At 48.6% G+C, this 17,204-nt stretch overlaps 1 protein-coding gene across 2 annotated transcripts in view; it reads left to right on the plus strand.

The window, feature by feature from the left end:
* The window catches only part of LOC147112394 (isoaspartyl peptidase/L-asparaginase-like), a 57,559-nt gene that overhangs the window by 4,837 nt on the left and 35,518 nt on the right, over window positions 1-17,204 (plus strand). For both annotated transcript variants that reach the window (XM_085996207.1, XM_085996208.1), the window contains exon 3: window positions 9,490-9,632. In XM_085996207.1, coding sequence (XP_085852333.1) covers window positions 9,490-9,632 — 143 coding nt within the window. The remainder of the gene's footprint in view (window positions 1-9,489; window positions 9,633-17,204) is intronic.

Genomic DNA, 17,204 nt, shown 5'->3' on the forward strand with positions numbered 1-17,204 from the left:
TGCCTGCTTTTTACATTTCTAACTTCTGCAGGCTTACCTTCCTGGGAAAACCTGTAAAGAAAAACAAAGTTCGATGCGCATGCGCAGCCTCCCCCGCGCACGCGTTCGACCTCTGAACCCCTTCGTTCAGAGGAACGGAAGTGCCGGTTTCCCGTGCATTCGCAGTGCATGCAGGAAACCAGCACTTCCATTGGGCCTATGGGTGAGTACCCCGTGCGTACTCACCCGTGGAGACCTGAAGTTCTGAGAATATTAAAATTAATTGTTGAAAACATTTCCGCTGATAATATCCTGAATTTTTTTCATGTAACAAATTGATAAAACCAATTCCCTCTTGAATTTGAGGAAAGAGTCATAGAATGGTTACAGCACAGAAGGAGGCCATTCGGCCCGTCGAGCCCATGCCAGCTCTCTGCAAGAGCACTTCAGCTAGTCCCGCTCGCCCGTACCTTCCCCATAGCCCCTCAAAATGTTTTCCTTCAGGTACCCATCCAATTCCCTTCCGAAACCCGCAATTGAATCCACCTCCACCACCCGCTCCCCCCTCCCCCAGGCAGCGCACTCCCGATCCTAACCACTTGCTGTGCAAAAAAGTCTTTCCTCGTGTCGCCCCCGGCTCCCCCGCCAACCACCCCAAACCTGCGCCCTCCGGCCCGCGACCCCTCCGTCAATGAGAACAGCCCCTCTCCATCTACTCCACCCAGACCCCTCATAATTCCAAACACCTCTCAACCCTCTCTGCTCCAAGGAGAACAACCCAAAACCCCTAGCCTATCCACGCAACTGAATCCCTCATCCCCGGAACCATTCCTGCAAATCTTAAAGAAATGAAAATTCCTATTGTTTTCGTACCAAACAACAGGATTATTGGCAAACATGATAGCCAGCAAGGCCCTTGAAACAGCAATGAGATTATTAACAAGTAAGGCAGGACACCAGGCTAACTCCTCTGCCTTTCTTCAAATACTGGCATGGGATCTTTTGACCATGAAATGCGATGGCTCTGCGCCTGTTTTTCAGGCACCTAAGTATCCAATAGAGCGGGCATGACGTGTGCGCTCATTATGAGCCAGAAATGCACCCCCTGCCATAGGGCAGGGCATTGAGGTTGGGGCATTAGGGCTACAGCATTAGTGCAGTAGGGTTAGGAAGTGCAGGCAGGAGTTTGGTTGCCCCCTCTTGTGTTCATATTCTCATTTCTTGAGTTTTTTGTTTAACTGGTGATTGCCACTTTTGTTTGGCTCACGCATTCTATTGCTTTTTGCCCTGCTTTACTTGCCATTATCCTTTTCTTTGGTAGTTTTTGTTGTATCCGTGTGTTAATAGAGACACTGAAGACAGGAGTTGGTTTCACAGGTGTTTACTGAACAAAGTCTGGAGGGGAACTAACTGATACAACACAATATACAGGCTTATATAGCCCGAGTGGCCATTACCGGCATTACAGTACACAGGGGGCTCTTAAAGGCACATACACTACAATTCCTCCCCTTTTAGCCAACCAGTACATAATATTTTAAGTAATCATTAATTACATGTTACAAGAAAAATAATCTACACATTGCTGCAGTTAATTAATTATAAGTCAGTCTCTCTGGAGGCTTCCTGACTCGGTCCGGATAACGCCTCGGTGGTGTAGTAGTTTCTGGTGGTGTAGTAGGTTCTTTTGGCAAGGCTGATTCGGCTTGAATGCCAGTGTCGGGTTCATCAGGTTCCAGTATCACCGGATCGGAGGTAGATATGGGTATCTCTACTTCATCATTAGGCGTATAGAGTTGTGGTGTAGGTTGTCCCTTTTCGGATGACTCTATGATTTAGTCAGCATGGCGCCTAATTATGCTTTCTCCGATGTCCACGGTATACATCAGTGGTCCTAGTCGTGTGCAGATAGTTCCAGGCTGCCATTTCTCGGTACGGTAGCCCCGGGCCAAAACTTGTTGACCTATCTGGAAGGTTCTAGTTGGCCTTTCATTCATGCCTTGAAATTGCCGGTTCTCCACGTCCCTTCTGATGTTTGGCTTGATCAAATCCAGCCGGCATCTTAGGCTTCTATTGAAGAACATCATGGCGGGAGTTTGGTTTGTAACCATATGTGTTGCATTCCTGTATGCAAACAAGAAGTTATCCACCTTGTGCTGAAGTTTTATGTCTTCATTACCCATGGCCTTTATGGCCTTCTTGAAGGTCTGGACAAACCTTTCAGCCAATCCATTGGTGGCGGGATGGTATGGGGCGGACGTGTAGTGCTTAACCCCATTGTTTTTTAAGAACTTCCTGAATTCTTCGGACACAAATTGCGGTCCATTATCAGAACAGATCTGTTCAGGCAGCCCATTCCTGGCAAATATGGTCCTTAATACTGTGATGGTTTTTTCCGTGGTGGTGGAGGACATCTTTATTACCTCCGGCCACTTGGAGTGTGCATCAACTGCGATTAAGAACATTGAGTCCATAAATGGACCAGCAAAGTCGATGTGTACCCTTTGCCAGGGAGATGAGGGCCACTCCCATGGATGTAGAGGGGCTTGTGGTGGAGTGTTTTGGACCTTCTGGCATCCTAGGCAGCTCTTGGTCATTTCTTCGATGTTTCCATCGATACCTGGCCACCATACAAACGCCCTGGCTAGGTTCTTCATTTTCACTCCACCCAGATGCCCCTCGTGAAGCTCCTTTAGAACTTTATCCTGGAGTTTGGGTGGAATCACCACTCTGGATCCACACATCAAGGTTCCTCGGCACACTGACAGCTGTTCTCTTCTTTGCGAGAATGCTGGCAACAGTGGTTCGCCATGTGCCGGCCATCCCTTCACTATTAAATCATAGACTCGTGAGAGAGTCGGGTCATTTCTAGTTTCCCTTTCAATGGCAGAATTTGTTACTGGTAGACATTCGACTATGGTAGAGTGGAAAATCTCCACTGGGTCTACGGTAGGTGCTTCTTCTACGTTGGCAACGGTAGGCGCGATAAACCGTCAGCATTCCCATGCTGTTTTGATCCTTTGTATTCTATGTTATATTGGTGTGCCCCTAGAAAAAGGGACCACCTCTGTAGCCTTTGCGCTGTCATAATGGGAACACCCTTTTTAGGGTTGAATATGGGGATGAGGGGTTGATGGTCAGTCAACAAGGTAAATTTTTGTCCGTGTAGGTAATGGTTGAATTTCTTCACTCCCAATACCAGGCTGAGTGCTTCCCTGTCGATTTGGGCATAGTTACGCTCAGCTGAGTTCAATGAGCGTGACGCAAAAGCTATCGGCCGTTCCGAGCCATCAGGGAATTTATGCGATAATACTGCTCCTACGCCGTAAAGGGATGCATCGCACGCCAGTCTGATTGGCAGTGATGGGTTGTAATGAGCCAAAACTTCTTTGGACGTGATTAAGTCTTTGCATTTATGGAAGGCACGTTTACAGTCTTCGCTCCATTTCCAAATTACTCCTGTTTGTAGCAGTTCATTAAGAGGGTGCAGAAGAGTTGATAAGTTCGGTAAAAATTTATGATAGTAATTTATTAATCCCAGGAACGACCTTAATTGTGAAACATTTTCAGGTGCTGGGGCTTTTATGACCGCTTCAATTTTTTCAGGTGACTTATGCAACCCTTCCTTATTAATTATGTGGCCACAATATGATATTTGATTCTGGAAAAATTCGCACTTGGGGCGATTTGCTCATAGGCCCCGTTCTCTCAGCCTAGTGAGCACCTGCTCCAAATTGGCAAGGTGCTCGTTGTCGTTTTCTCCTTTTACAAGGATGTCGTCTAGGTAGCATTGAGTCCCCGGAATCCCTTGGAGGACTTGCTCCATAGCTCTTTGCCAGATAGCTGGAGCGGATGCTACTCCGAAAACCAGTCGATTGTACTGGTACAGACCTTTGTGTGTATTTATCGTGAGATACTTTTTAGAGGCCTCTTCAACCTCCATCTGCAGATATGCCTGTGCCAAGTCAATTTTGGTGAAACGTTTCCCTCCGGATAGTGAGGCAAAAATATCTTCTATCCTCGGAGAGGATACTGTACCGTGTGAAGGACCGGGTTTACAGTCACCTTGAAGTCTCCACAGATGCGAATTTTTCTCTGTTCTTCAGATTTATCATTATTCAACGCTTTCTTCATGACTGGGACGATGGGTGTTGCCCACTCGCTCCAATCTATTTTGGATAATACGCCTGCCTTTTCCAAATTCTCCAGCTCTGCCTCGACTGCTGGACGAATTGCGTATGGCACCGGTCTTGCCTTAAAACACTTGGGAATTGCCGCATCTTCCACTTTTATTGGGGCGGTGATGCCTTTCAAGGTTCCTAGTTTCTCTTGAAACACTTCTTTGGCGTTGGCCAAGATGTCTTTTAATCGTTCATCGTTTTTTTTCTTACTGGTCACCGTCAGTGCCTGAATGGAGTGCCAGTCTAAACGTATTTTCCTGATCCATTCACGTCCCAACAGCGGTGGACCACCATCTTGTAGAACATATAAATACAACTTTTGTATTTCCTTGCCGTTGTATACAACAGGCACCCTTATTTTTCCTTTGGGGTATACTTTCTGCCCCATATATGTTTTCAAGGTAATGGATGTGTCTTTTAAAGGTATATGCGGAAATAGCCGCTCGTAATCCCGTCGATTTATGACGGTCAGAGCTGATCCTGTATCTAGCTCCATTTTAACTGGGGACCCTGCTATCGTGAGGGTAACCCAAATGGTTTGGTAATCTTCTTTGGCAATTACATTATGTAATTTGAGACAGCTTAGTCTCTTGTTTTCGGAGTCGCTATCGCTCTTCTGATCTTCGGAGCTACTGTCCGTCATCATTTGTACCTTTCTGTACTTTTCTTTATTGATTTTTTTTTTCCTGTCCGTGGATTTTTTTTGTCCAGATCGGCATACCCGTGCAATGTGTCCAATCTTTCCGCATTGCCTGCATGCTTTGTCCTTGAACCAGCAGTCCCTCTGGTCATGGGTGGATCTGCCGCAGCGATAACATCTCTCGAAACCCTGTGTCATTTTATGGGTGCCGAAGTCCTGTGTCTTTTGTTGTATCTCTGCAGCTCCTCTTGCGGCTGCTTCGTATGATACAGCCATACTGAAAGCCTTGTCCAGTGTTAAATCTTTTTCAGAAAGCAGCCTTTTCTGTGTTCCTTCACTTAGGAGACCGCAGACGAATTTGTCTCGAAGATAATCTGCTAGTCCTGCCCCGAATTGGCAGTGCTTTGATAGCTTTCTTAATTCGGTGAGGTAATCAGCGTTACTTTCATTCTTGTGTTGATTCCTCTTGACGAATTTGAATCGTTCCGCTATCAGCAGCGGTGTTGGGTTTAAGTGCTCCTGTAGGGTATCAACAATTTCTTTAAAATTCTTGTCCTTTGGTTTGGCTGGAGTGATTAAGTTTCGTAACAGCCCGTATGTATTTGCGTCCATTAGATTTAGAAGTACTGACGCTTTTTTTTCATTTTCTATTCCATTTGCGGTGCAATATACCTCCACTCTTTCCACATATGTGGTCCAATCCTCTATCTCATTATCAAAAGCATCAATATTGCCAGACTTAGGCATCCTAGAAAAAAAATGGCGCTTCCCACGCTTTTCTTTCTTTTCTGCAGAAAAGATATCGCGCTTCCCGCGCTTCCCCGCCGCTGCTGCCGATGACAACGCTGTGTCCCGCGGGTTTCCCTTTTTATTTATTTATTTACAGGTGGAGACTCGTTCCCGCCAGACTCTCTCTGCTAGGTCTGAACGCCGACCTGCTTGCAGCGCCGGCCGTCTCCCGAGTGCTCCCTCCCCGTCTGTTACTGCTTGCCTCCACCTTCGCTGCTTGGCCTAGCTGCAGAGCCAGCCGCTGGAGCCCCAGCCCGACGCCCAGGAAGGATTATTGCAGTACCTGCCACCAGCTTGGCTAGCTGGTGAAACCACAGCTTTTTCTTTTTCTTGATTTTCTTCGACTTTGGACGCCAGAGGAATCGATGTCCTTGAGGTGCTGCCGAATTGCAGGTAAGTCCGTTTCCAATTCGTCGCCACTGTTGTATCCGTGTGTTAATAGAGACACTGAAGACAGGAGTTGGTTTCACAGGTGTTTACTGAACAAAGCCTGGAGGGGAACTAACTGATACAGCACAATATACAGGCTTATATAGCCCGAGTGGCCATTACCGGCATTACAGTACACAGGGGGCTCTTAAAGGCACATACACTACAGCTTTACTAATCCCTGGTTGGGGTTAGGGCAGCAGAGTTGATTTTGGTCCCCATCAAACTATGACTTCCTATATTAGTGTTGTTTGTTCCGTGGGTGCCGCTTATTTGAGTGTTGTGGGTTGGCTTTCGCATTTAGAGTTGAGGTTCGAGCCATATGTTGGATACTTGAAAGAGGGTAGATCTGGTTTAGACTAGGTTCAAGATAAGGATCATGGTTAAGGGTATTTTAGGGTGAGGGTTTTGGGTTAGGTCCAGGTACAGGTCACGGTCCAGATAGTCAGGATTAAGGATGTAGATAGAATCCAGGGTCATTAGGATTAGGGTTGTGGGTAGGATCCAGGGTAGTAGTTAGGGTTGGGGTCCAGGATAGTTTGGGTTAGGGTATTGGGAGCTATGGTGTTGGGGTCAAGGCATTAGGATCTTGGGGTCAGGGCATTATGGTGTTGGGGTCAGGAAGTGAGGCTATTAGGTTTAAGGGTATGGGAAGGGTTAGGGATATGGTTAGGGCATTGGGGTTAAGGCCAGGTTCAAGGTTAGGTATCAGGGTTAGGATCAAGACGTTAGGGTCAATACATTAGGATTGCAGTCAGGGTATTGGGGTTAGGGTCTAGGATTAGGGGTTAGGGTCTTGGAGCAGGGTCAGCGTCTTGGCCTAGGATCAGGGCATTGAGTTTGGGGTCAAGACATTAGGGTTGGGGTCAGGGCATTAGGGTTGGGGTTAGACAGGGCCTTGGGGTAGGGTCAGGGTCTTGGGGTAGGGTCAGGGTCTTGGGGTAGTGTCAGGGTCTTGGGGTAGTTTCAGGTTTTGGGGTAGCGTCAGGGTCTTGAGGTTAGGGTCAGCATCTTGGGGTTGGGGTCAGGGTTATTAGGGCTAGGGTTTGGGTAAGTGCATTAGGGTTAGGGTAACACTGCATTGCATTAGGGTAAGGCTAGCGTCAGGGTGGGCTTAGGATTAGGGTCCGATCGCCTTTAAAATTGTATCATTTAGTTTATATTGCCTCTCCTGATTCTTCCTATCAAAATGCATCACGTCACACTTTTCTGCATTAAATTTCATCTTCCATGTGTCTGTCCATTTCGCCAGTCTGTCTATGTCTTCCTGAAGCCTGTCACTATCCTCCTCACTGTTTACTACATTTCCAACTTTTGTGTCATCTGCGTGGGAGAGAGACCGGCCGCTTGTTTCAGGCTAATGCTTCACCTGCCCAGCGATAGGCCTCTAAGAGTTACAGCAGGCCGATCATCGGGGGTAACAGACGGTAATCTTTAGGTCCTTACCAAGTTAAAATTGGCCCCAGGGTGTTTTTGTTTAGCTTTGGCTTTGTGGTTGTCCCTTTAAATGCAGTCACAATATTGGCCCAGAAATTCGGGTCTCCACGGGTGAGTACGCACAGGTTACTCACCCGTAGGCCCAATGGAAGTGCTGGTTTCCTGCATGCACTGCGCATGCACGGGAAATCGGCACTTCCGTTCCTCTGAACAAAGGGGTTCAGAGGTCAAACACGTGCGCAGGAGGGGCTGCGTGTGCGCATCGAACTTCGGCCTTTTTTACAGGTTTTCCCGGGAAGGTAAGTCTCCAGGAGTTAGAAATGTAAATAGCAGGCGTAAGGCCTGCTTTTTACAAGGTAAGTGGTGAATTAATTAAAATTAAAACATTTTTTCCACAGGTTTATTATTTTTAAATACTTTAAAGCAAGGTAAGTTTATTTTTAGCCCCGTTAGAAAATAAAATTATTTTTTTCAAAAATTTAAATTATTGTTTAAAATAGTTATTTCATGTAATTTATAGTTTACTAGCTGGGGGGAGCCCGGCTTTGCCAGGGCTGTTTTGGGCCAGGCGGTTTAAATCGAGTGCCAGGCTTTGGGGCCTCTCTGTGTCCCTCTGTGAATCTGGTGCCGGGCAACATTTTAAATCGAGTCCCAGGCTTTTGGGCCCTGTCTGTGTCCCTTTGTGAATCTGCTGCCGGGCAACATTTCTACCTTTTAATACCTTGAAAGATGAAAGTGAAAGTACTTATAAAACGTTTTTGGTAAATCTTATGTTATTTTTAAAAGAGATAGTAACTTTTTCAAAGCTGGATGATCAAAGTAGTTTGAGCTGGAAGCTGAAGTAATGGCAGTGAAACAATGGCTGCCACATCCCTGAGATGAAAACGATTAGTCCCGCCCACACACACACACACCGATTGGCCAACCATCAGGGGACCGTACTGTAGGATTGGTCAATCGTGACGGCACAGGATTGGTCGAACCTTGACGTCAGTCAATCAATGCTAAGTAGCAGATAATGAGTTTAATTTTGAAGGTTTTTTGCATAAGGCGCGAACAATTTTCGTCCGACCGAAAAGTAAATACGCTTACGAGCGCCCCGGAAGCGTAAGCTTTCTTCGGAGGTAACACGCGCGTAGGTACGCTCTATAACTTTCAAGCGCATAGCCGGACAGACGCACACGCGAGGACAGACAGACAGAAGGACAGACAGACAGACAGATCGATTCCTTTATATATATAGATTTAAAAAATGTGATTTAAAAAAAAATTTATTTGAAGATTTAGTGCTATTTTGGGGCCATAGTATTTATAAGTCTTGACAGCACTTCCGGTCAGACTTATGAATGGAGCATTCCCTGCTCTGATTGGCTCCCCATGGCCCATGTGATCCCAGGGGACGCATCGAACTAACTGCGCCCCTGGGATACGCAAGCACTGCGCGCCGGCAGCTGGACCAGGCCCCGGATCGGAATTCCACGGGGGCCCACAGCTCAACGGCCGGCACACTAGGTAAGTGCAGGTCGGGGGCTTACACCCGCGGGAAGCCCCCGAGCCGAATTTCTGGGCCATTATGTAGATCATCTTTTGCTATTACACTTGGGTATAAGGGATTGTCCAGGCACTGCGCATAGATTTGGTGGGAGGGTTGTAACAAAGCCCGTGCGATTTTTCTGTAGCGGGAATGTTCTCCCCGGTTGAATAACCAGCCGACACTGTCCAGGCTCATATGTGAAGAATGAATTTGAGTGAAGTGCTGGAGAGGCTGAAAGGAGAACAGTGGGGGAGGGGAAAGTTGAATAGCTAACTATCACCATTTTAGCACACACTTAGAACGCAGCTGATTGTTAGTGGGTGTGAAAGCTGGAGAGTCATTGACAATTAATCAGCATAAGCTGTGTATTAATGGAGAAAAAGCTGAAGCTGGATCTGGGAGACTTGGCCTTTGATAGAAAAGCCCATCTAGCGCAGGAATCTCAAATGACACAATGTGACTGTGGCTGAAGCTGTGAATTTCTTTCCTGTTGGATTCAGGCTGTGGATCTGTGCTCAATGAATGTGGTGAAACTGAGCTCGATGCCATTGTCATGGATGGGAAAAGCCTTAGTACAGGAGCTGTCGCTGCTGTCAGAAACATAGCTAATCCAACCAAGCTTGCTCGACTGGTTATGGAACAGGTAGGATTTACTCCTAAAATATAGTCATTCTATAGCGTAGCTCTTTCCACCCCAGAACCCAGGCAACGTTCAGAGGCTGTGTTACCTACAACTCTTTGCAAGAGCAAATAAATATCCCAAACAATTTGTGAGTCGAGCAACTTCTGCAGCTATCACTTTGAGTACATTTTACAACTAACAGTCCTGGAACCTGTTGGGTGTGATCATAGATGAGCTCCCCATGTTGTACCGGCCATACTGGGACTCAATCTAAGGTGAGCAATCTAAAACCAGGTACAGCGCCAGTGATTGCCGCTCCTGGCGGGCGAGGCTTTGTGCCGGGATCCTGTATTGCTAAAATTTCCCCTTTAGTTCATTACATTTCACTTCATTTCACTACATCACAACAATGACTACACTTCAACAGTACTTCATTGGTCGTGAAGCACTTTAGGATGTCCTGAGGTTGTGAAAAGCGTTCTATAAATATAAGTTCTGTCTTTATGACTCAACCTGTGCTATAAGGATAGCAGACATTCTGTTGTTACTCCACTTAGTTCCTGTAGAGGGCTGTAATACTCTTCTTCGTGGAAGGAAAGAATGGTCACGGGTGCTCTTTCATCAATGGGAACAATCTGCTGAACCTCGGGATCACTGCTTTACTGGAGGAAGCTGCTCACTGCAGGCAGGCCAGCTTGAATTATGAGCAGCATCGCAATTCACCTACAGATCTGCAAAATTAAGCACTTAAATAAAAACACTTACATCCTGTTAAGAATTCCCCCTTTTTGTAGATACTTTTTCTTCCCTCTTGCATGTGGCTAAACTTAAATCCCACATCTATTATGTGATCCGCCTTTGATAGTTGTGCTTCCCTTCATATGAGAACAATTTGGCACAATTTCAAGGCGCGGTTCTGTAATCTAGGCTGCTGACATTGTGGATCCACCCAGTTTATATAGAGGGTGCATTCCACAGTGACAACAGACAAACTACCGTGTATGCAGGCCAGCCAGTAAGTCTCCAGCGGCCAGAAACAATGGCTAGCCCGGCCTGCCATTTCTGCAGGGTTTCTCTGAATGAAGTTACAACAGGAGATTGGGAGACCGCCCCCCCCGCCCAGCCTGGGGAAATTACAGGCGAACCTCTACAGTCGTGTCCCAGTGCCGCAGAGGCAGTTCACCACCTGCTTTACTTTGCAGTGAGGTTGCTGAAGTCCTGGGTGCTGGCAGCAGCAGCAGCAGTACCATAAGCCTTGAGGACCTAGTTAACATTTTTTGTCTCAGTTTCCCGCCCGCAGCCAGCCAGATTGAGAGGCTGGTTGTCTGGCCTTCGGCACCATGCTGCAACCAGGGAGTTGAGAGGAGGAAGGAGAGATCGGAGGCCTTGGGGGGAAATCGAAGGCCTTGGGCGGAAGATTGGAGGCCTCGGGGGGGGGGGCGGAGAGGGGAGATCGGAAGGGTCAGGGGGGAGATCGGCGGCCTGTTGGCGGGGGGGGGGGAGGGGAGATCGGAAGGGTCGGGGGGGATCGGAGGCCTGTGGGAGGGGCGGGGGGGGGAGATCGGAAGGGTCAGGGGGGAATCGGAGACCTGTGGGGGGGGCGGTGGGAGGGGAGATCGGAAGGGTCAGGGGGGGATCGGAGGCCTGTGGGGGGGGGTGGAAAGGGAGATTGGAAGGGTCAGGGGGGGATCGGAGGCCTGTGGGGGGGGCGGTGGGAGGGGAGATCGGTAGGGTCGGGGTGATCGGAGGCCTGGGAGGAGGGGCGGGAAAGGAGATCGGAAGGGTCAGGGGGGATCAGAGACCTTGGGGGGGTGGTGGGAGGGGAGATCGGAAGGGCCAGGGGGGAGATCGGAGGCCTGGGGGGGTGGTGGGAGGGGAGATCGGAAGGGCCGGGGGGGAGATCGGAGGCCTGGGGGGGTGGTGGGAAGGGAGATCGGAAGGGCCAGGGGGGAGATCGGAGGCCTGGTGGGGTGTTGGGAAGGGAGATCGGAAGGGTCGGGGGAGATCGGAGGCCTGGGGGGGTGGTGGGAGGGGAGATCGGAAGGGCCAGGGGGGAGATCGGAGGCCTGGGGGGGTGGTGGGAAGGGAGATCGGAAGGGCCAGGGGGGAGATCGGAGGCCTGGTGGGGTGTTGGGAAGGGAGATCGGAAGGGTCGGGGGAGATCGGAGGCCTGGGGGGGTGGTGGGAGGGGAGATCGGAAGGGCCAGGGGGGAGATCGGAGGCCTGGGGGGGTGGTGGGAGGGGAGATCGGAAGGGTCGGGGGGAGATTGGAGGCCTGGGGGGGGGGAAGGGAGTGGAGTTTGCACATTCTCCCCGTGTTTGCGTGGGTTTCCTCCGGGTGCTCCGGTTTCCTCCCACAGTCCAAAGATGTGCGGGTTAGGTTGATTGGCTATGATAAATTGACCCTTAGTGTTAGGGGGATTAAATACGTGGGGTTACGGGGATCGGGTGGGATATGTGTCGGTGCAGGCTCGATGGGCCGAAATGGCCTCTATCTGCACTGTGAGGTTTCTGTGATTTCTGTGATCAGAAGGGTCAGGGGGGGAAATTGGAGGCTGGGGGGGGGGGAGGGAGATCGGAAGGGTCAGGGGGGGATCGGAGGCCTGGGGGAGGGAGTGGGAGGGGAGATCGGAAGGGTCGGGGGAGATCAGAGGCCTGTGGGGGGGGGAGGGGAGATCGGAAGGGTCAGGGGGGAGATCAGAGGCCTGTGGGGGGGGAAGGGAGATCGGAAGGGTCAGGGGGGGATCGGAGGCCTGGGGGAGGGAGTGGGAGGGGAGATCGGAAGGGTCGGGGGAGATCAGAGGCCTGTGGGGGTTGGGAGGGGAGATCGGAAGGGTCAGGGGGGAGATCGGAGGCCTGTGGGGGGGTGGGAGGGGAGATCGGAAGGGTCGGGGGAGATCGGAGGCCTGGGGGGGCAGGAGGGGAGATCGGAAGGGTCAGGGGGGGATCAGAGGCCTGTGGGGGGGGGAGGGGAGATCGGAAGGGTCAGGGGGGGATCGGAGGCCTATGGGGGGGTGGGAGGGGAGATCGGAAGGGTCAGGGGGGGAGATTGGAGGCCTGTGGGGGGGGGAGGGGAGATCGGAAGGGTCAGGGGGGGATCGGAGGCCTATGGGGGGGTGGGAGGGGAGATCGGATGGGTCAGGGGGGTGATCGGAGGCCTGGGGGGGGTGGGAAGGGAGATCGGAAGGGTCAGGGGGGAGATCGGAGGCCTGGGGGGGGGTGGGAGGGGAGATCGGAAGGGTCAGGGGGGAGATCAGAGGCCTTGCGGGGGGGGCGGTGCGGTGGGAGGGGAGATCGGAAGGGCCAGGGGAGATCGGAGTGCCTCGGAATGGGTCGGGGGTACGGAGATCAAAGGGGTTGGGGTGCGGGAAGAGTTTGGAGGCCTCAAGGTGGAGGGGGTTCGGGGCAGGAGAGCGGAGGCATCGGTGGGGGGGCAGATCAGAGGGGGAGTTCAGAAGGGCCTCAGGGGAGATCGGAAGGGTTGGTGGTGGAGGAGGCCTCGGGGGCTGGGGGCAGAGATCGGAAGGGTCGGGGTGCGGGGAGGAGAGAGGTAGGGTTGTTGGTGAAGGAGATAGGAAGGGCCTTGTGGGGGGGAGATCAGTAGTGTCGGGGGATGTCCGATCGCAGGGGATGGGTGAAGTAGGGTGAAGTGTAATATATGTGGGTAGAACAAATGAAGGACAAAGTCACGATGACTTGCTAGTCCATGTGCTTGCTTTACTAGGCCAGAGTGAACTGAGCATGCTCATACTAAACCATGTGATAATACATTACACTGCTTTCCCCTTCAAAAAATGTACATATTCCCCTCTCAAATACAACAAAACTATTGTACCACCTTTCCCAAGTAGCACATAACAAAAACTCCTGGCTTTTTTCCTTTTATATGAACTACAAATCCTACAAATGAACTACAAATCCAGTTTAATAACAGCTTGGCGGCACTTTCCTGATCTCCTTACTGAAGGTTTTGGTGTTGAACCAATTTTCCAGCTGTTTTGTTTTGGTTATGAACTCAAAGATGATCCTGTTTCTATCTCAGACTTGTTTGAACCTCGCACTTCAGTTACTGAAGTCTGAACTGAGTCAAACTCATGTATGAGTTCATGATCAAGTGATTCATGATCACTGTCCAATCCAGGTCAATAAATAAAGCTTCTTGCAATTGATTTCATACTGGCGATCCCTGGATGTTCAGTATGAAGTTCGGCCAGAATTCTGTCTCTCAAAGAAGTAGGTACCACCACTCTGTTTCCCCACTTGATACAACCTTGCTCACAAGACAATTCAGTACGACGGTTATGGAATGGTTTCAATTCTGTGTCCATACACTGATCAGTCCATCCATTCAAGGTGTTTTCATACACTCTTTTCAGTACTGAGTCCTTTTGAGTCTTATTTGCAATCTCAGTTGCATTCACGGGAAAGTCTTGTCAACTGCACCTAGCGTGAAAATCTCACCTTCACTCCCAACACATGAGGCAACCTGGACAAGGCATCTGCGATTGCGTTTTGCTTTGAAGTGCGATATTTAATCGTGTAGTCATATTGTGACAACAACACAGCCCAACGTTGCATTCTTGATGTGGCCATTGCAGGGATGGCAGATTTGGGCCCCAATATTGCTCGGAGCAGTTTGTGATCGGTTATCAGGGTAAACTTTCTGCCAATCAGGAACTATTGGAATTTCTTGATTCCAAACACTATGGCGAGTGCTTCCATTTCAATTTGCGCATAGTTTCTTTTGCTCTTTGTGAGGGTTCGCGATGCGAACAGGATTGGTTTCTCTTGCCTGACATCCATTACTTGGCTTATGACAGCTCCTACACACATTAATTTGCTCCTTTTCAATTTGAGATTGTGGGAATTCAACCTTTAAAGCACTAAATCTAACACTTCTAGATTTTTTCCTCACTGCTTGTTGCGATCAGCACATCATCTTGATTGCATAAGCAATTTGGAATTCCTTGCAAAATCTTATCCATCGTAGCCTGGAAGATTTTGGGGGAGGACTTTACACCACATGGCAGCTTGGTGTATGAGTACAGTCCCTTGTGTGTGTTGATGGTGAGATACTGTTGACTCTCTTTGTCAACATTCAGCTGAGCGTAAGCGTGCGACAGGTCAAGCTTGGAGAAAACCTTTGACCCAGAGAGTGCTGCATACAAATCTTGTGATGTGGGTAACGGGTAGTGCTCATCGTCAACTGCTTGGTTGATAGTAACTTTGTAGTCACCACACAATCGTACAGTTTTGTCTGCTTCGGGCACTACCACAATCGGGGTAGCCCATTCACTAACTTTCGCTGTTCTTGGGGGGGCCACGAAAATAATTCAACACTTACCTTTAGTGAGGCCCCTTCAGTTCCATCATCCGTGGAACTTGTTCGTGTGAGCATGGTGCATAAAATCTTAGTAGGACCACTGTGTGCAGTTTTGGGCTCCACGCTACAGGAAGAATATTAAGGTTTTAGAGAGGCTGCAAGTCAGATTCACTAGGAAGCTGCCTCATCTGAGGAAATATGAAGAAAGACTTGAAGAATTACAGAGATTATGGAGTAATTTGCTAGAGGTGTTTAAAATTGAGACAGACTTGATAGAAACAGACTGGCCCAGAAATTCAGTTTGCAGGCCTCCCGCGGGCAGAGGGCTGCGATTTGGAAAAATCTCCGCCTGGACCGGAGGGCTCCCGGGATGCACAGAATTCCATTGCTGTGCCTCTCCAAACTGTCGGTGTGCAGGGCACACGTATCCCAGGGGCGCAGGTAGTTCGCAGCGTCCCTGGGATCACGTGGGCCATGGGGAGCCAATCAGAGCAGGGAATCTCCATTAATAGATTTGACAGGAAGACCTGTCAAATCTATGAATAGAGATCACCCTCAAAACGTAAGTAAAACTTCAAATACATTTTTTTTTTAAATCACATTTTTAAAATGACTATTGTCATAAATCGCAACTTCTACACGAAGTAACTCAGGAAGTACTACTGGACGGCCAGCTGAGGGCGCCGTCCGAGGAGTATAAATACTCAGGCATGGGCCCAACTTGGCCAGAGACAATCTGGAAACAGGAAGCTAGTGACTACTAACTAGACCTCCATGTTTTGTTACAAGTCGATTAAAGCCTTGCTTTATGTTCAAGCAAGTGCGTAATGAGTCTTTATTACGTCAACTATAAATTACATAAATTAACTATTTTAAACAAAAATTTTAAATTTTGAAAAAATAATTAAAGTTTTTAATAGGGCTAAAAATAAAGTTACCTTTCTTTAAAGTATTTTTAAATGATAAATCAGTGGGGAAAAAAAATGTCTTTTAACTTTCATCAACTCTTAGCCTGGTAAAAGCAGACCTTGCGCCTGCTTTTACAGGCGCAAAAATTGCAAGTGTTTTCTGCGGGTGGAGGGTATCCAAAAAACAGAACTCTCCCCCCGCAGAGGCCCTGCTCCAGGGCAGGTGTCCAATCTGTCAACAATCTTCCATCCTCCTTAGATATGGGAGTGGTGCCAGAGGACTGGAGAATTGCAAATGTTACACCTTTGTTCAACAAAGGATGCAAGGATAAACCCAGCAACTACGGCAAGTCAGTTTAATCTCGGTCATGGGGAAGATTTTAGGAATGATAATCAGGGACAAAATTAACAGTCAATTGGACACATGTGGATTAATTAAGGAAAGCCAGCATGGATTAGTCAAAGGCAAATCATGTTTAACTCACTTGATTGAGTTTTTTTGATGAGGTAACAGAGAGGGTTGATGAGGGCAATGCTGTTGACATGGTGTACATGGACTTCCAAAAGGCGTTTGATAAAGTGCCACATAATGGGCTTGCCAGAAAAGTTGAAGCCCATGGAATAACAGGGACAGTGGCAGCATGGATACAAAATTGGCTAAGTGACAGGAAACAGAGAGTTTTGATGAACGGTTGTTTTTTGGACTGGAGGAAGGTATACAGTGGTGTACCCCAGGGATCGGTACTAGGACCATTGTTTTTCTTGATATATATTAATGACTTGGACTTTGGTGCACAGGGCACAATTTCAAAATTTTCAGATGACACAAAACTTGGAAGTATAGTGAATAGTGAGGAGGAGAGTGATAGACTTCAAGAGGACATAGACAGGCTGGTGAAATGAGCAGACACGTGGCAGATGAAATTTAATGCAGAAATGTGCGAATGATACATTTTGGTAGGAAGAATGAGAAAAGGCAGTATAAACTAAAGGGTACCATAAACAGAGAGACCTGGAGGTAGATGTGTACAAATCATTGAAGGTGGTGGGGCAGGTTGACACAGCGGTTAAAAAAGCATTCAGGTTCCTGGGCTTCAAAAATAGAGGCATAGAGTACAAAAGCAAGGAAGTTATGATGAACATTTATAAAACACTGGTTCGGCCTCAACTAGAGTATTATGTCTAAATCTGGGCACCGCACTTTAGGAAGGATGTGAAGGCCTTAGATAGGGTGCAGAAAAGAATTATGAAAATTATTCCAGGGATGAGGGACTTCAGTTACGTGGACAGACTAGAGAAGCTGGGGTTGTTCTCCTTAGAGCAGAGAAGGTTGAGAGGAGATTTGATAGAGGTGTTCATGAG

The sequence above is a fragment of the Somniosus microcephalus genome, chromosome 9, assembly GCF_052327205.1.
Source record: "Somniosus microcephalus isolate GS21.2 chromosome 9, FLI_Smic_1.0, whole genome shotgun sequence".
Taxonomy (NCBI): Eukaryota; Metazoa; Chordata; class Chondrichthyes; order Squaliformes; family Somniosidae; genus Somniosus; species Somniosus microcephalus.